Here is a 20597-nt window from a genome sequence, read left to right as displayed (position 1 = left end):
GACATGAAAGTGGATTTATATGACCCAGAAGATGTAATTCTTGACATGGTGGTTTTGCGCAAGTTGAGCAGAATGGTGGCTGCCCTAAGGTGTGAGGAGGAAGAGAGAGGGAGGCAGCTGGCACCGTGTCCCTGAGCCTCGGAGTGAAGCATTTGAACGGCTCCCTGCTTGCACTCTCTAGTGTTGAGCCTAAACATTGAAAATGTGTGAGGATATTAACGTCATGCTGCGCGTCTCTCTTAGAACACAGTCACGGAGCTGCTAACGACAATCGCAGGCATCACCGGCCTGGCGCTCTCTTTGACTTTGATCTTGATCGTGACCTCCTCAACTGCGTCCATCAGACAGGTCTCCTATGAGTTATTCTGGTACACACACCACATTTTCATCATCTTCTTTATCAGTCTGGCTCTCCACGGGGCAGGGTAAGTCCTTACTATGTTCAGTCTGGTAAGACTTTTTTTTATCTCTATGAATTTATTAAATCTCTATGAATTTATTAAATCTCTATAATCTTAGAAAGTTATTTTGAGGGAGGAATAAGACATTCATTGAGTAAAGGACACATACTCTGTGTGAAAACACACCTTTGCTGTGGTAAACACCTGTCTAGTTGATACTGAAAATAAACTACATAAGTGGTGAAGTTTTCCAAGCTGACTCAGTTAGTGAATCTTGACATGTTTATAAGATTCAGAAACTCTAACGAATGCTAGATGACAGGAGATCTATGTTTCATTCAGTACCCGTCTCTGCAATCCAAATTTGTGGGATTCATCAGGATATATATTTTTGACACTCAATTTCCTTTCTGCTTAACCAAAACCAACTGAGTGCCTGGCCATGGACTGGGACAGAGTGTAAAACGGCCAGTCTCGTTGTCCATCACAGTGTCCGTGGGCAAGCCCTGGGATGTGTCCAACTCTCAGCTTCTCCAACTGAGTCCTGAGACTGCCTTCTTGCTCAGGCTGTGCAAAAAAGTCTGTTCCAGGGCTCAGTGCCCACCCGACATTACTAACCCCTACAGAAGCAAGCAAGAGCAGCACCTGAGGCATATGAGGGTTTGTGGCGTATTTATCGGCCTCTGTAACATTTTTCAATTCTCTAGATATTAATAACTAGCCCTGAAGTAGCTCTTGCTTGTGATGACTTAGTTTCTCCCACTGTTTCATAAATTTAAGCCTTTTCTCCATTTTACAGTCTTCAAAATGCATGATCAAATTGACCTAACAACAGTTCTGTTCATTTCTTGAGCCTTCACAAGGAGAAGTTGCATGTTCACAGGGATAAGGAACACACTCAAGCTCCCACATCGAACAAATGGCCAGTCTTCAGACAAGCAGAGCCTCACATTTGACAAGCCCTTGAGGAAGGTGGCCTCGGTTCCAAGAGTTAAACCTGTCTCATCCTTAGGAGAATGTGCCTGGGGGTATTACACACACCTGCATGGCTTGCCAGCAAAACACCACCAGCATACTACACTTCTCATCCTGTCCCTCCCCCGTTTCTAGAAGGAGATTCTGATACCACTGTTCCTGCCTTTGCCTAATGAAGATCTCCTCTACCATTCAGCAGCTTGTCTGACACACATACCTTGTCAAAGGGAAGAACTGTTCCAGGAGATGGAGCCCATATTTCACCCTAAAGGATCGCCCTTCCCACTACTCACCTTGAGTCATCTAAGTCAATCATTACATGCATGCAGCCACATGGTTAAAACTTACAACTTCACTTCCAGGTTAGAAGTAACTGTCATCTCCCCTGAAGGTGGGTTTTCTCAGCTTTCCTTTTCGTATTTGGGACAGGTGGGATGAGTGGTGCTTAGTCCCAATATGTTCCACCTGCTCCGTATTTTCTCTCCATGCCGGGCTTGTTAACCACTCTAGCACATTCATGAGGCTCTGCATTCTAATCTGCATGTGTCGACAAGTTCCCTTCTCAGAATTTATGCATGCATTCTTCTAAACTAGGTCCCCGCCATCCACACCCTGGTGCCAGGCAGAGGAAAAGAAGATGTCAGTGGGCAGTATTTCATGGGAGACATTTTTTTAATTTCCGAATAACATTTCATAAGATGAGTTGAAAGGCTTATTTTGGGATAAGGGCTTCGTATAATCTTCTCAGCTTGAAGTATTCTACAGCTACTGTTTACAGCAAAAAGTAATTTGCAAATCTATACAAAATGCCAAGTAAATGTAGGATTATTGGAATGCGTTAAAGCCTGCTAATCTCCCTATTATGGGATGGCATAGATGAAGCCATTTAAGAAAATTTTCAAAAATTTTAAAAAGATACAGCCTTTAAAGAAATGATCTGAAAATTCTTGTAATGAAATAAAGAGTGGCTCCTAGTGCCTGAGAATGCAGGCGTTAAAACTTAAGGAGTCCTTGCCATGTATTATTCAGCCTTCCTACATCTGGGCAGCATTTGCACATTGGAGATGTACTGATGGTTTCGTTCATCTAACTCAAAGGGATGTTATCCATTCTGGATGACTTCCATGAAACAGCCTGGAACAAAGGCAAGCATGTCAGTTCCAGCCGACAGCAGCCTGCTCCCAAGGGTGTATGCTCCCTCCTCCCAGAGCCCTGGATTCCAAAGGAGAACACACTGCTCCACAAAGATAACAACCCAGAAATGGGACTCTGTGGGACACTCGGGCTCCCAGGCCCTGAGGACAGCATGCCAGGAGGCTCCTCACAACTCAAGGTACTTCGTTCATAAACACTGAACGAACGTCTGAGCGAGCAGCTCCTAGACGACACACCTCCAATATGTGGTGGACCCATGGGAACCCCAGCAGTTTTTGCTAGAGTCAGTGACACGATTGTGAGAGATATTTCCATCAGGGCATGGAACTCTGCGTCCAGTCATTCCTGAAAGCTGGCTTCTCTTTTGTTCTTAAAGGTGTTGATTCTGTCTCGAGGACACACTTCACGGTGATTTAGCTTGACCCTGTCAAATACTGAATCTGCCAGTGGTTGCTGAGGGAAAACAAGCCCTTCTTTTGACTTCTTCACTTGACAACTCTTAAGCGCTCAGAAACACACCGCAAAGGGTAAAAGTTAAATCAATCTGCAAAAGAACCAAATAGTACAAAGTTAGCCAATTAGCCCAAATCAGCAATCAGGATGAGATGAAACCTAATTAAATTCAACAATCTACAAAAGGATGCGTTCAAACAATTTCCCTTCATTATGAATTCTCTATTATAGACACTTTCGATTTAACACAGGGGCACCTATTTCCTGGGATCTTCAAAGTTCTCTCCAGCTTTTTTAAATGCCTATATTTAAAGATGAGTGATAGCCTAGGTTTTGAGAGGTGGAAGTGTAACTCCAGAACCTACTGGAAAAACCTGGATGTGGACTTACCCAGACTTGCACAAAAGCCAAGTGTTTGCGTTGATGTCTTCTGTTTGTCTGTTTTTAACAAGTCGGATTGTTCGTGGTCAAACTCCTGAGAGCCTCTTGCTGCACAACGTCACCTTCTGTAGACACCACTATGCCAAGTGGCACAAGGCCGCCCTGTGTCCTGTACCTCAATTTTCTGGCAAGGAACCCTCGGTAAGAATAAGAGCCCTTTGCAAAGATAATCAGCCCCATGTTAAAAATAACTTGTGCTTTTATATACTTGAAGGAGGAGCAGCCGTGTTACCACTGACACAGAGCCACCTCTATATTCAGTGTGCTAATGACGAAATCAAGTTATGGGTAATTTTAAAAGAGGTTCGCTGCCAAAAGCACTCTACTCAACATCGAAATGTGTTCTTCGACTCCCCTTCCTACGTGGTCATCTGATATTGTGGGGCTCTGTATCAGCATAGGTCCGCATTCCTGCCTCCTCCATCCCAGGAGCCAGAGGTGCCACTTCCCAACCTTATCGCCTCTCCACCTTGCAGGGAGCGACAGCCAGAGAGGAGTCATGCCCTCTTCAAAAGCTGAGCTTCTTTCTTTCTACAGATTTGGGGGCAAAAAATAGACCATCTGAATGTCGATTGCATTTACCTTTGTTCAAAGCGGGTTCTCATATCTGAAATAATAACACCACCAGTACTAGCCAAGGAGAGAGCTGATTAAATTAGTTTGAGCAGGTTTGAATGTTCACAGATTCTAAAAGTAAGAACAGCTGCATGTGTACCCACCCATCAGTGCAGTGGGCAGCATAGGTGTATTGCAATAATAATCCTATTTGGGGTCCTTAGGTGTCTCAGAACAATGCATGTCTTGGACGTAGTTGGGTGTTGCATCAGAGAAAATAAATGAAACCCACAAATTAAAACTAGGAGGAAACAAGTGTCTCAAAACAGATATAAAAACTGGCAGCATAGAATATAATAATACATAAATGTTAGAGATTTAGGACAGTAAGTCATCAGCATACAGAGAATATAAGTGATTGCTTTTGCTTCCAACTCTCAAGTATGTTAAATTAAGTACTGGATTTTAAGGATAAAGCTACTGGGAGAAATGTTCAAAATAGAGAGAAGCAGAATAGACGTGCCCGTTAGACTGTGGTTCTTTTAATGGCCAGTATAGATTGCCTGTGTCTTAAACTCAACTCTCAGTAGCCACTACCCAGCCTGCATATTAATGAGGAAGGTGAATGCTGCTCTAAAATTTTCAGCTACAGCATCTCCATAAAAAAATCAATGCTCCCCCACACCTCATGAATACAGACCAGGGCCTGCTCCCAGCAGTTCATGCGGACATTAATTATCATTAAGAGGGGGGAACTTACCCATCCCTCGGTTCAGTCTGCCCTGCTGCACCTTCCTGCACACCCCAACTCACAGTGTCACTCTTTCCCATTATTTTTAATGGGTCCTGATTCAAAGCGTGTGTGGGCTGTGCAATCACTGCTTGGCTGAGCTCTACGATATTCTCTGGGACGTCTTAGACGCTGATCTGAAAGGCATCCCAAGGACGAATGGAGCTGCCCATGCTCCACCGCACCACACCAACCCCATCTGCTTCTCTTCCTCTTCATCCTTCTTAACTCGCCGCTGTCTTCTGGTACAATATTCATCAATTCACCTTCGGGGGGCGGGGGGACGACCTCTCGGCATCGGGACACAGAAAGCTTTGTACATCACTGCAGATAAACTGGACTGATTAATGGGACTAATTATGCCTTGTGGCTCCCCTCCCACCCATGGGCGGCCCTTTCTTTTGTTACCCAAAGTTATTGCTATAGACAGGACTCCACATTCCATGCAATCCAATCCCAACAGATGTCTGATCCTTCTTAGCCAAAGCAGCTAACAAATGATAATCTGGGGCAGGCCTTTTTTTTTTCTTGAATTACTAAGGAACTCTGTGAATGGTAATGAGGAAAGCTATAGCCCAGGCTGAGTCGATGCAGCACCCCTTCTTCAGTACAGACGTGTTTGGCATCGTGCTAGACACGGGATTCCAAGGTGTGGGCCCTGCCTCAGGAGACCTTATTGTGTAGGAAAAGAGTCTATTCATAAACACAGACATAAAATAAAAATCAAAGCCAGCATGTTCTCATTTTCTGGGAGGAATGAGAAACCAGGAGTGAAAGTGGAAGAAACAAGTCTCATTACTGCTCCTTTTAAATCAGCATCGTTTTATGTCTGTCGTAAAACCTTCACTGTACTGTGACTCTCCGAGTATTTTTGGAGCAGAGATAAAGCTAAGAATCTACTGAGTGTCTTAACGTTTTTTTTAAAGAAAAAAACTTATAAACTGACAAGCTCTGCTCTTTTACATAATAGGTGAGCCACTGAGGGCCCAAGAATTTCAATTTCTTACCCTTGATCACAAAAGTCATTCCCACCCAAACCACATCAAGAAACCAAGGCTCCGTGGCTGACATTGGACCTAGTGGTTAAAATTCCAGTTTAAGTGTTCATGTCCCATATCAAGTATCCCATCCCCTGAACCCAGCTCTCAATTTCAGCTTCCTGCCAGTGTAGACTGTAGGAGGCAGCAGGTGGTGGCTCAGGTGGTTGAGTCCCTGACACCCACAGGAGAGACCTTGACTGAATTCTTAGCTCCTGGCTGCACCTTGGTCATTCTAGACATTTGAGAAGCAAATCATCAAACAAGAGCGTTCTCCTCCCCTGCCTTTCAAACAAATCAATTAGTATTTTTCTAAATGTCATAAACAACTAAGCCCTCCTACCTCAGTGGCCAGAAGTTTCTTCTCTCTACGTCACATCGTTACGTCTGAACCTCTAGCCTTCCCCTAAGCTTCGTGTTATCAGTTCCCCTTTGCTACCTACAAGCATACATCCCAAGCGGTGTGTGTCTTATTTCGATGATCAGAGCCAAAGAATTTCAGAGCTGGAAGGAAAACTAAATAATCACCTTTTTTCAATTATTTCCTTTTTGACAAACTAGAAAATCAGAGGATTGTGTAACCCAAGATGTGCCTTCGGCATAGGGTGAGAGAAGATGAATCCAAGCGCTGAGCCAGTCCCTTGAGAGACACAGTGAACTTCCACATCCCTGCTTGGCCCTCCTCCTCTACAGTGATCTTGTTTTCTCATTCTTGTTGCCTTGGTAATCACTGTACTGGTTTCCCAACACTCATCTCTGACCATACCTCCTTCCTTCACTTCCAGAAGCTCCTGGGCAGCCCAGTGTAGCCAAAGTGGATTGTCTGCTTCTGGAGCAACTCCTACACTAGTGAAGAGCAAGAGAAGGGATTAAAGCTCAGATTCTCCTTCACCCAAGAAATAAAAACAGCCCATCCAATTTCATCCACATAGGCTGCTTGGATGTCATTAACATATAGTGTATGTTGCCCAAAACCATCCAAACTGAGTGTGGATGATTCTTTGTAAAAACATGCAAAGACTATGTGAGCAATTGTGTCCCCTGAGCATATGCAGAAAGAGCCACACTCCTGCTGCTGTGTCTGTAAATGTCCACCCCAATTCTTCAGATGCTCTATTTTCTTCAAGCAGCGGAGATCTCAGAATTCACAATATCTGTCCAACCCCATCCTTACCAGGTTTCCTTCTCTGATCCACCAATATGTGCTCTACCAGCACAGGTGGGGAAAAACTTTGATCTTCTCTGCTGCTCTACATGCGTTGCCAAGCCCTCCAGAAACAGAAAAGAATAAATGGATCGAATTGCCTGCAAAAATCTAGACTTTGTCAAGCAAACAAGAGGCTCCCTTTAGGGAAAAAAAAAAAAAAAGAACAGGGCTTTATAGATTAGAAGGGGTACCATGCAAACAGAACCAGACATTAAAACAAGAAACTAAGAATATCTCTTAAAAGTAGAAATCATGTTAATGTCCTGTCACCAAACAGCCAATGAGGGAGTAATGAGTGATGTGTTGGTTAGAGTTTAGCAAACTGAGTGAAACCATGAGGTGCCTGCTTGCTGCTAAGGTGCCACTCCAAGGATTTCGGAGGCTTAGGAGGAAATGAGAGACACTAGGAAAGATGGGAGCTCCCGTCTTCGCTCTCTGTAATCTAGCTCTGCCTCTCTGGACAACTCAAATTCCCAGAAGGCCAAGTTTCCTCTATTTTGAAAGAAGAGTTAGGCTGCTTTTCTAAGAATGTATAACCACAATAAAGTATGCACGTTCATGTGTCCCTGATGTTTTGTTGAACTGACAGCAGCTTCATTACTTGGTAAATCCTCAAGGGGAGCAGCCTGGAGGAAACTTAGCCCAGAGTTCAGATACCTCTGGGTCATATCTCTGCTGGACACTTTATTGCCTTTGGGGCTCTGGACAGTTTGATCTTTCCTTCACCCTAGTCTGCAAAGATGATAGCCTAATCTGACAGTTTGATGTCAGACTTGAAGTAAATCTTCAAAATTTAAGTTTCCATTCATTCCCTCTTACTGTGTTGGGCAGATCACTGTTACAGAGTAGGCTGATGTTGAATTAATCACCCACAATGTCCGTTGTATCCTCAAGTAGTTATCTCATGGGCGTACATTTGACCTGGTGTTTAAGGTACTGCCTGGGACACCTGCATCCCACACTGGAGTTTTTGAGTTTGAGTCCTAGCTCCGCTGCCATCTCCAGCTCCTGGTACTAATCACCCTGGGAGCAGCAGATGATGAGCGAATTGGGTGCCTGTGACCCATGTGGGAGACCCAAATTGAGATCCAGGTCCCCAGTTTCTGCATGGACCATCACTGGTTATGGTGGATATTTGCAGTAGTGAACCAACAAATGAGCATAATCAATCAATCTCTCTCTTTCTCTCTCATCTCTCAAAGAATAAAAGATTAATTATAAAGGATTAGTATAATAGTTGGTTTATTGGGAATAGAAATTTTTATTGCCCAAGTTCTCCAGATCATTATTGAGAATTTTGTTCTGGTTCTAGAGCTGAGATTTAGGGAAGTGAGAAACTCACTCTGTGCCGTGTTCCAGATAGCATGGAAGTGTGTATCTGTCTGCATGTGTTCATTCAGGCACACCTCCTAGTTGAGATGCATTGTGGGCCCCCAAAATCTTCCATTTGAACGGGCTTAATTTAATTTCCCCTGTCCTGTGTCGGCTGAATAATGTCTCTCCCTAAACCTTTGACTTTGATGACCCTATCCTATGGAACATAAACATCAATCTGCTTTCTTATTTCTTTGCAAATTCAATTATTTCTAATTACATAAAGGCAGCATTGATCAAGTAAGCATAAAAACCAATATAGAAGAGTTTAATCTCTTAAATAAGCTTGTAGGCTTCAAGGGATAATTGAATGTTATAGTACTTAATACAAGGAGATATCTTTGTTATTGATAACTGGCCCAAAGTGAAAGGAAAGTGTGTGAACCCCATCACGCTGTATATTGATTTGCTTCAAATTGAAAATATTTGGATTCTGTTTTCATTTCCTTTTTCCTCTCTCTGCTGCTCTCTGCAGGCTTGGAAATGGGTTTTGGGACCTGTGGTCTTATACACATGTGAAAGAATAATTAGGTTCTGGCGATTTCAGCAAGAGGTTGTCATTACCCAGGTATGCATGTGGCTTGATGTCTGAATAAAAGGCTGAGCGTAGAGGAAATGTTTTTATTAGCCCAGGTTTTTAATTTGCCATTTTTATTGCAGAACTGTCTGTAACTTAGAGGCTCTTCTTCAGTTTTAGTAATTGCTTGTATCCTGAACATCTTTCAGTGTGACTGATTTAACTGAAGGCAGGGATCATGGCTCCAGACCAATACACAGAATTCTGATACGGGCTCCTGAAAGAGCATTAAGATTGTCTGGATGTCTCTTCATATGGTTCTCTCTGGGGGGAAAAGACAGAGGAATCAGGAGGCTGCACATTGATCACAATAACTTCCTCTACCACACAACAACATGGATTTTACAAACATTCATATACTATCAAACGGTGCCGAGCATGCCCTGCCTCCTGGGACTGCTGAATGGAGGGGCCATGGTCACTGTACGATTCAGAGCAAGAAGGGGCCCACATGAATCTACCCTAGCAAATGGAACATTTTTTGGTAGAAGGTGCTGACCCTACTGTCCATTCTCACAGCTTCTCAATCTTCACCACATGCTGCAGGAGGATAAGAATGGGTCCACCGAAAACCCAAATCCAGGAGATTGAAAAACTACCAAATATTCTTCCCCAGGCAATTTTTAACTATCCAAAGACATCCCTGCTTTCCAAACGTGCAGCACTTTGGTAATATAATTTTGACATGACACTATGTCCCCTTCACTGTCTTCATGAAAGCAGATATACAGAAATTGCTTCTTACATCTGCCTTAAGCTGTTTCTGTGTTGCTGTTTTTAACTTAAGCATCAAAGGGTGTCAGCCTGTATCAAGCGCAACTGTTACTAGGGAGAGCACTTAACAGCAGAATCAGAACAAACAGTAGCGGGGAGAGGAGAAACCTAGCACGAATGATTAAAATGCTGTGAAATTCACTTCTGAATGGAAAAATACTGTCACTGTATCTAGATATTAGATTTTGTTCCCGTTTACCTCTTGACAAAAAAGATGTGGAGGCTTGGAGAAATTTTGTTTTCTTTCAGAAAATGAGACAGAAATTTTCAGAAGAGAAATTAGGTCTTTCCTTCAGAGAAACAACAAGTAAAAGGGCCTCATAAAAGGCTGTGAAAACCCAGGCATACTTCCTCATACCCTGAGAACCTGGGAGGACACTGCACAAGCCTCGAGTAAAATAGCACAAACCAAACCAAACATTACAAAGAGAGCTGGAGGGTTATTTGTTGTTGTAAAATATGAATAATTTGAAGGACTTCAAAAATGTCATGGAAAATGGTGTTCTAAGATCATGTAAAGTGTTGGCTTTAGCCCAGCAGTCAACATGCCAGTTGGGATATTCCCATTCCGTATGGGGATGAAGATAATTACTGCCTAGCCCAGGTCCTGGCTCTAGCTTCCTGCTGATTCAGATCTCAGGAAGACAGCAGGTAACAGCGCATGCAGTTAGCGATCTGTCTGTGTGACAAACCTGGATGGTTTATCGCTTGGCCTTGGCCTGGCCCAGCCCAGGCCATTGCAGGTGTTTCGGAAATGACGAGTGGGTTCGAAGATCTCTCTCTGTACTATCTCTTTCTTTCTCCCAAATAAATAAACACTTTTAAAAGATAATGTATGTTTTCCTCAACATTCTGAAGACCTTTCACACTCAGGTTAAATCTACAAGGGATGGAGAAAAGATGCAAATAATTGAAGAAGATACTAGCCTGCTACAAACATGGATTTCTGACTATTCTTTTTGATAGCTTCAAATTACACGATACACTTAATACATAGTTATATATTCTCATAGGGCTGACTAACCAATTCTTTGGGGAGTCTGGTCATGACAGGTGTCGCATTGTCACCCAAATTTCAAACCCAGAGCTCTGAAGGTGATAGATTTTATTCATGCCCAAGTGGCAATGCCAGACATGAAAATGGTGGCCAGTGGCACTGGAACGAACAACAAGTGATTTACATAAGCTGTATGTCAAGAAAGCCAACTTGCAATTTTCAGTGTATTTGATGAACCCACGTGAAAGACATTTCTCTTATTCTGATTTAGGTGATCAGTCACCCATCTGGAGTCCTGGAAATTCACATGAAGAAGCGTGACTTCAGAATGGCCCCGGGGCAGTACGTCCTCATCCAGTGCCCAGCCATCTCCAAGCTGGAGTGGCATCCCTTCACCCTCACCTCTGCCCCCCAGGAAGACTTCTTCAGTGTACACATCCGGGCAGCTGGAGACTGGACAAGAGCTTTGTGCAAGGCCTTTGGGGACCAGGGACGAGACCTGCAGCAGCCCCACACTCTTCCCAGGTTAGAGAGCCTTTCTTGTGTGTGTGTATAAATCCATATTGAAAAAGAATAATAATACATCAATATGGTGTCAAATTCAGCAATATCTTTATTCTAGGTTATAAAGTTTGACCTAATTATCTTTTCTAAACTAGTTAATTTTTAATGCAGAACATACGGACAAGATAAAACCACTTGTTATACTTTCCAGTACTACTCTCAGCATTTTACTCTTTTTGTCCATACATTTCCACATTTAGCATTTGTAGACAATTTCTTTTTATTTTCATCGGAATATGAAGTGGGTTTTGTAATGTATTTATAGTATTTAGATACATATGGCAAACATTTTCTATTTCAGCAAACATTCCACAGTAGAATTTAAAAACTAATTGGAAAAAAGATGTTATTTGGAGTGCCCCCATCCCATAATAGAGTGCCTGGCATGAGTCCCAACCACTGCTTCTTATCCCGATTCCTGCAAAAGTGCAGCCCAGAAGGCAGCAGGTGACTGCTTAAGTGCGTGAGTCCCTCCTCCACATGAGAAATACTCACAGAATTAGGGCTCCAAGTTTTGGCCTGGTCCTGCCTTGACTGCTGTGTGCATCTGAGGAGCAAAATCAAGAGATGGAAGATCTCTCTTCCTCTCCCTTCCTCTTTTTTTCTCCCTCTCCTTTCCCTTTTTCCTTGTTCCCTTTAAACTAATTTTTTAAAATCAGAGAATCTACAATAAAAGTTTCACTTAGGAGTCTTCCAATAGAAGCAAGTGTATTTCTGTAAAACAAAAAAAAAAGTGTTCAATAAAGGTAGATGATTTGCCAGGAAGGAGGAACACACTTTCCCGGCTCTGAAAGCATTCTTCTGCTATCTGTTACGCAGGCAGTTATGGGTAAGACAACTCTGAACTTGCACTGCCACAGCCTAGGGACCGCAGACTGTATCTGCAAAGTCTGGTCTTCATAAGCAGGTTCCTGGGTCTCTGGATCCCCTTATAAAGTCAGGATGCTTTGAATTTCAGGGTCCAATCAGCTCCCATGTGGCCCCATCTATACATGATTCATTAATCTGCAATCCTATTTTTAAATAAGATCACATTGTAAAGTACGGGGTATTAAGATGGGTAATGACTTCAACATTTCAATGAGGGATACAATTCAACATTCAGTAAAAGCCTGGCCCATAAAGACAAACACCATGCATCCTCACTCCTGCGTGAAACAGCTGAGTGATGCTAAAGCATCAGAAAAAAATACTGTAGAAAGGATGCCTAATGGAAACAGCGGTACACATGGATAGGAGGAATAGATTCTGCTGTTCTCTAGCTCAATTGAATGACATGATTGACAGCCCTTATTTCAAAAGAGCGTGTGAAGAGTCTGAATGTTCCAAGCAGAAAGGAACGAGAAGCATGTTGGTGGCGAACATGCCTGTGATCTTGGTTGATCATTACACGCTGCATGCATATATTAAATTACCACACTGTGCTCCATAAATATAATTATATGTCAATTGAAATTTATTTTCTAAAAAACACAAAATAGAAAGAAGCACCACCTGGGCACATAGCAAGTATCGCTACTCCTCTGCTCTTGGTAGTAAACATTGGCCTAAATTGACATCTACTGCAACAACATGATCACCCCAACACCAAGGAAGTCCAGGTCTCCTGTTCGGCATCTCGGAAAAAATAGGGATCCAAAAACGATGAGAAAAATGTTTTCCCACAACTCAAAACAAACATCAATACTAAGTCAGATAGGAGAAAGATGTTCGGTGGTCTATGGCACAGCAGGGGGATTCTAAACAGCATTGATATGTAGCAGATAGTCTTAAAAAAACAAGAAGAAAGTATTTTGAATGTTTTGTCATAAAGAAATGACAAATACTGGACCGATAGGTATGTTCACCTCAATTTGAACATTATACATTGTGTAGATGCATTGAAACAATAATAGTATCCCACAAATACACTCAGATTTTATGTGTCAAGTTGAATAATTTAAAAATAAATGCTGAAAATTTTGAAGGGGTTAATAAGCAGATTCCTATGGTAGCCGTCCTTGGGGAGCATCAGAATCATGCTACACAGCAGCAGCTGCTGCAGGAGCTTTGGAAGGAACCGTAGGAACCGCACAATTAGAACGGGAGTCCCAAGGTGGGTGAGACGCAGTGTGGCTCTAGTCCTACCAATGGTTCCCACGCAGGGTGTGATTTCAACAAGGAATGAACCACTTTACAGGGTTCTTCAGCTCATTTAATTGGATAAATACGTATTGATGATAAATCAGACACCATAATAAATGAAAGGCTCAAAATCTAATCAGCCCGTAGTCCCTCCTTCCCATGGGATGCAGAAATGTGGCTGTGACTGTATGTATGTTGTGTATACAATGTCACCTGTCTTCATTTCAACCACTAGCTCTTTTTTGTTGTTGATTTTTTTTTGAATTTTTCAATTTTATGGTAGAATTTTGTAGAAACTGGGATCCTCCCCAGAACTCCTACCCTTCGACAGATTTTCCCCATCAACCACTAGTTCTAAGGAATCGTATGAGATCAAGCCAGCTTTGACATGATGATTCCATTAAAACCTTTGCTTTCTTGGGAAGAAAGTAAAGTAACAAAATCCTGAAGTTCAGCATACAGCACAAACATCAGACACTGGTAATCGAAGTAGACACACACAGCTTTCCTGTGGTATTGCCAAATCCCACAACGTTATCACTTTTGCTAGCTTGGCTGCTTCAATGTGTGCCTGCCATTGTCTTGTCTGTCAACTGCTATTCCCTTTCACAAGTTGGGTAGCATTTCAGCCAATCCCCTGCAAGAACTTCTTGTGTGTTTCTCAGTAGTTGGCTTGATTTCAGTGTGTAGAGTGCAACAGCTGCTGTGGGATCTTGACCTCTTGGGCCTCCTTGGTTCACAGTTCATGATAAGGCAACCCATTGGTCTGGCACATGAAGAGGTGGTGGACGGGGCAGGTAGCGGACAGAAGCAGAGAGTCAGCGAGAACACTCACGCACACCTCTTTGTCGCTCCTTGGAAAACCACCATGACCTAAATATGAGGATTCCATCCCAACAACTCAATCCAATCTAATAACTCCCCAAAGGCCCCACTTCTGACACCCTAATCAGATTAATTTCCACCACTAATCCATTAAGTATTAACATTAATTCAATACCAATCACCATAAGACTTTGGAAAGCAAGCCTTTGCCATGTGGCCCTCTGGGAGATACACAAATCATAGCGCTGAGGAGAAGCGTTTTATCTGCTAGGTCTACTGCACCATTCCCAAGCCCTGGAAGAAAACCCTGCAAGTAGTAGGCACACAATAATTTTTTATGAAATGAGTAAAACTGAACCGTCCTCATTGACAGTCTCGCCTCATTTGTAAATTGTTTGTCCTCTGCCTCTATGTGGTAGGCATAGGTTCGCCTGTTTTCCAAGAAAATAGATTTCTTTCAATACTTATTCATTTATTTGGAAGGGAGTGTTAGAGAACTCCTGCTCTTCCCAGTGCCAGTTCAGTTCATAAATGGCCACAACAGCCAAGCTGAAAGCAGGAGTCTGGAACATCCTCTGAAACTCCCACGGGAGTAACAGGGGCCACAGCTCTCGGGCCATCATCTGCTGCCTCCAAGGATACATTAATAAACACTCAACTGGAGGAGGAAGAACTGGGACTGGAACTACATCTCAGATATGGGACATGAGCCCTGAGTGCAGTGGCCAGACCAGCCATACTGCCATGCCACTGCCCAAGAAATCAGAACTGCTTAAATTTTTAACACATGAGGAATACGATTTTTATTTACTCTTTTGAAGATATTGCCGCTCAGGACTATGATTCTCCAGACTGGGCTGATTAACACATCTTTTCACTGATTTAGGAAGGATTTCATTTAGTCCCAGGGATTCAGGAAGTAAAGGGTAAGGGAGGTCCCCAGGAACTGAGAAGAAACCTAGACAAAGAGCAAGTGAACTTCTTTATCGGAGCTTAAGGGGATGGGGGGCGGGAGGGAGCAATCTGACCAACTTCTGAAGCAAACGAACACATTTCTCAGTTAATATTGGAATTCCAGCAATTTAACCTGATGCCCAGAGCTAAATGTTCAAATATGAGATGACTTGGACCCAAAGCTCAACTTTGTGAATAATCTTAGGCAATGTGATTAACCCCTTGCTTCAGTTTCTTCATCTAGACAGCACAGATGATAACGGGATCCCATGAGATCCCGCCTCCACTCACAAACCCATTTGTCAACATTACCACATTCATCTGAGCCCCATTTAAGACATGAATCTCCAGAGCCATGAGCCAAAATCAACTTCTTCCCTTCCTGAGTCACTTTCTCACACATTTCGCTATAGTAATAGAAAGCTGTCTAGTACAAAATGATGATTAGATGAATAACTAGTGGTCAGTTTATGGGGACAAAACCTTAGGTTACTGGAGGATGCTGGAAGCGGTGCTGTCCAAAGCCAGGAAGGGTACCACAGGCCAAGATGCTACAGAATAACATTCTTAAAGTTGCATTATTACAAATTCTGTATCAGAGTCAAGGTGGGAGTAACAATAAACCTGATAAGCAAAAAGTTGCACAAGGGAAGCCATCAAGATGAAAAAAATGTCTTTAGAAATAGAGAAACGTGAGTCCCCCAAAAACAGTAATTCAGGGGTCATGCCAGCTAGCATGAGCTCCAAGCCCTGAGATGTCAGAAAGGGAGCTATCTGAAGTCGGCCACTCAGGAAGGTCAACTTCAGGGAAGCCTGGGGAGAAACCGCCTCCTCCATAGAAGTGCACTGAGCTGACGCGCTGCCCTGCAGACACACGTCAGACCGTGGTCGGCTCTCAGAGTGGTAGAAAGGCAGATAATCTAGAGGCAGGAGGTTGCACTGAATATTTTCTCTGTCATTTCAGATTCTCAATCCTGTTATGCAGGCATTTATTGTATATTTCTGCAGATTCCGTAACTCACTTCCCAAACGTGACTATTTGTAAACATAATAGACAATAAGACATCTTAATCTATGGAGAGTTTTTCCTTTCTTTTTCTCAATTCCCTTTATTTAGTTATTTATGAAATAATCTACAGTGAGCTAAGACACTAGCGCTTCCTAGTTAACGACCTTTTATTTGTATTCTTTCGTTTCCATATATCAATAGGCAAATAATGCATAATTAATTAAGATGAACTTGAGGAGAGTTCATCTAAATTATTAGGATTCTGTCATATATTTTTGAATAAACCCAATTAAACTTTCCTGAACACATAGGGAGACCCAAATGGGTCAATCTCTGGTGCCTTCAACAGACATCCTTTAGGGAATGGTTATGAATGACTTAGAAACATTTTAATTAGCATATCTTTGTTCATATGTAAATGTGTGCTGCTGACTGAAATATTTTCAACAACTCCTAAATAATTTATTCAAAATTGCTATTGAACAAGTCCATGTTGGAAAGCAAGGTAAGACTTTGTGATATTTAGACATGTGCTCAGACAAACCTGGCTCTCCAGTTGGCCCGATGGTCTAGAGAGCAAGGCAGAGGGAAGGTGAAGCACTCATTTCCAATTTACAAAAAATCTGCAAAATTCTGAATGTGATGAGGGACACTGGAAGGCCAAATGTGGTGTTCTAAATTTTATGAGAAGACAAGATTTAACTTGGCCTAATGGGTCCAGGAAGACCTCGTTAAGAAAATCACTCAGATTAGATATAATGAAATGTAGCCTGTTAACCATGTCAGAAGACAAGGAGAAATAAGAGGACTGCAAGGGGCACCTTTTCGCACATGTGCTGTGGCACAAAATAGCACTGCGTATTTTCAGAAATGAAAGAAAAGCCAGTATGGGGAACCAGCCCTGAGAGATGGAGAAGATTCCAGGAGCCAATCCATGTGGGGCCATGTTAATGACTGTCTTGTTCATCCAATAAATATCCTTGGTCCTTGTAAAGAAACAATTAACAATTAAAGGCACAGTATCGGTACTACCTCTGGCCCACTTATCATAGATTTTAAGTTAATCTAAACTCACGAATTTTAGAAGTTTTGCATAACTGATAAACCATTCCAAAACTATGTTCATTCCAAATGGATGGCTTCCATTAAATTAAAATTACTTAAGCAGACTCAGAGGTGTGACCGAACAAATGACAGCAGGAGAGAATGACATTAGGAACGTGAAAGGGCCTTCCTCTGCTAAGTCAGGGCTGGAAGAGGAGGAAATGCCTCTTCCACGAGCCTTCGTGACAGAGTCAAAAAAACATTCCAATAACTGTACCAAGAACATATCTCACAGAAGATGAGCAAGTTGGAGCCAGAGACATGGAGAGTGATAACAGGTTGTGGCCACCGGGAGGCCAGCCCTGGCCCCTTTACTGTCTAACAGGACTTGCTCTGGCACGCGCTCAGCCTCTCTACAGTATGAAGACACATGGTGCTGATAACACTGACTTTGGAAGGTGCTCAAGCCGACGTGTTCTGACGGTCGCTCTGCTTGCAGGCTGGCCGTGGATGGACCTTATGGAGCTGCGCTCACAGACGTGTTTCATTACCCCGTGAGCGTGTGCGTTGCCACGGGAATTGGTGTCACTCCCTTCGCTGCGCTTCTGAAGTCTATATGGTACAAATGCTGTGTGCCCCAGTGCCAGCTGAAACTAAGCAAGGTATGGAAAAATCATTAGTTCATACTTCTGTGGATTAAAAGGTCCAGTGTCTTATATCTGTCATCTGCAGATTCTTGGGGAGGATTTTAATTAACTATGAGGGATAAATTCAAGGATCCTTAACTATACTTATGTTCTTAAAAATCTCCTTTCAGTATTACATTTATGAGAAGGGTTATGTCTAATCTTGTTAAAGATGACAAGACATAAATTTTATTGCTTCATTGCCATTACAGGACGTGTAATTGTTCATCTTGCTAAAATATAGACAGGTGGAAATAGCTGTGTGACCAGGCAGCAGTTAGCCACATCAGCAGGTAGCCTTCTCCTTAGCATCCTCAAGCTAATACCATGGCGACAACCATCCAGTTCCATATTGTCCTCTCACACTGGCATTGTCGTTCATCTCCACATCTCCTCTTGGTCATGACGTGTGTGTTCTTCAACTAGATCCCTCCTGATTTCCTTGCTTCCTTGGTCCTATTTCAAAACTCCATCCCATAGAAAGAAAAGGAAGCCTCTGTCCATGAAGATTTGGGTCATCTGTGTCACTAATACAAATGAACTGAATAACAGGAGAAAAGTCCAAAAACTGTATTAAGGTACAGCTTTCTGGGCATCACATAAATTGTGAATCTCAAAGAAGAGTCACCTATTTGAAGCTTCAAAATCCTCTTTAAAAGAGGTAGGAAAGTGAGGAACGTGGGCCATTTTGGTGGAGAAGTGAATGTTTTTAATGGAGATGAATGGGCTTGAAGAACAGACAACAGACTTGGAGAGAGCGTCCCTTGGCTCTGGGATTGCTGGTAATTCAGACCTCTGTCCCTGTGAGTTCTTCTGGAGGATCCAGCCCTTAAAGCGCACACAGGAACTTCATAGAAAGCAAAAGAAGAGAAAGAGGAGCAGAAGGCCAGAGAGAGACTTTGGGTTTTCTTTATTTCAAAGCATTCAGCATGCCAAAACCTCACAATGGAGGCACCGTTCCTGAGCCCCAGCAACATTTTAGGGCCAGCAGCAGTAAAAGCGGAGCCATGAGAACTCCTAGTGCTGTGGAACACAGACAGAACCAGGGCACAGGTAATCTTGGTCCAGGCCCTGGCCCTGCCTCCTCTTCTCTGATAGGTCCTTTGACTGCAGTCTCTTCCTCCATCCATGAAGATGCCTGACCCAATTAGCATTGCCAAAGTGTATTTATGTGATGTGATTCAATGGCCAGAATTCTACGGTCAGATGAATTTAAGAAATACTCCTACAACTTCCCACACTGGAAGATCCACAGCCCCACTCAACTGTCAGATACATTCTACAGCAAAGAACCTCACACCATTTTGTTTCACCTTTCCTCAGGCACAGAACCTTCTCCATCAAAGTCTGTTAGCTAATCTTATTCTTTGAAGCACTTTGGACAAAACTGACTGCAAGATCTCTGATATTGGAGCTTTCTCAACTAAGAAGCAAAAATAACTAGCTATTGCAAGTAATAGGTGCTTGAAATCCATTTTCATCTTTTCTGTTTTATAATCTTCAATCTTTTGGATACTGGATTCTGTACTTTTGTCTACACATACAATGCCATGATACACTTGGACAGAATGTCAGACTTGTGACAGTTGCTGAAAGATTATACTACTGTAATAATATGGGGGGAAATCGTTATGGAGGGGAAGGGGGGGAAGGGAACGTGAAGGGGGGAATCTCTACATCTATAAAGCTGTACCGTGGAAAATAATATAAATTTTGAAGATACATTTATTGTACACTAAAGTCAGTCAATGGACAGTCTCTGTGTCTTCCTCTGTCTCTGATTCACTACGCAAAACGGAAGAGCTAGACTGGTCTGAAGCTGGGAGCCAGGAGTTCGGTAGATGAAAACGTTACTGGACTACAGTCTTGCAAAGCAAACAATACAAATGCTATTTGCCAGAAGAAACTAGAAGCGATTTTCCCTGAATCTGACAGAGTTATAAAAGGCAGAATCAGGGTTCCCACCCAGGTTCATGTGGCTCATCCTATGACATGAACAATATGTGGTGAACATGCTGCAGTCCTACTGCGACACTGTGGGAAGACCATGGGGTTCACACTTGGAAAATTGCGCCTGGATTCTCCCCTCACCAGTGACAGACTCCTCCGGACCCTCCCCTCGCTGCAGTGCCACCTTCGATGCAGCCGTTCACCTCTTCTGCACAATGAAGGAATAAAAGATCAGTAGCCAGCAGAGAATCTTAATAACAAATAAGACAAGTAAAAAGGTGGGAACCCAGGATTACAATGTTTGCAGTGATATAAAAATTAATTATATCTGCCAAAGATGCAAATATATTACTGGACTACAACTAGCCCAGACTTACTAAGTGTTGACTGCCCAGCAGAGAAGAACTAGGCTTTTATCAATTGCTATTTGACAGCATCTTTTGAACATATTTCTCCCACTTTCCTTCCCATTTTACAGATTGGAAAATGGAAGTTAGATCACAAAGCTTCTGGAAGTAACATCAAAATCCATTCGCTTAAGCAATATCCTCATTTTTATTAGTCGGTAACCTAAAACACACAGGGTCAATAAGTATTAGAAGGAGGCTTCAAAACTAGCTTGTCCTGGTGCCAGCTCTCATCTGTTTCCATCTACACCACAGTGTGTTTCATGAAACAAGTAACACGGCTCCTGGTGTGCATGCT

At 42.7% G+C, this 20597-nt stretch overlaps 1 protein-coding gene across 1 annotated transcript in view; it reads left to right on the top strand.

Moving 5' to 3' along the window:
* NOX3 (NADPH oxidase 3) overlaps positions 1–20597 on the top strand; it is a 55527-nt gene that overhangs the window by 12780 nt on the left and 22150 nt on the right. The window contains exons 6-10 of the mRNA XM_040965675.1: positions 244–425; positions 3437–3566; positions 8864–8956; positions 11008–11261; positions 17756–17918. Coding sequence (XP_040821609.1) covers positions 244–425; positions 3437–3566; positions 8864–8956; positions 11008–11261; positions 17756–17918 — 822 coding nt within the window. The remainder of the gene's footprint in view (positions 1–243; positions 426–3436; positions 3567–8863; positions 8957–11007; positions 11262–17755; positions 17919–20597) is intronic.

Source organism: Ochotona curzoniae, unplaced genomic scaffold (genome assembly GCF_017591425.1).
Source record: "Ochotona curzoniae isolate NIBS_2020 unplaced genomic scaffold, NIBS_Ocur_1.0 scaffold_3890, whole genome shotgun sequence".
Classification (NCBI taxonomy): domain Eukaryota; kingdom Metazoa; phylum Chordata; class Mammalia; order Lagomorpha; family Ochotonidae; genus Ochotona; species Ochotona curzoniae.
This window is presented reverse-complemented; position numbering and strand designations above follow the sequence as displayed.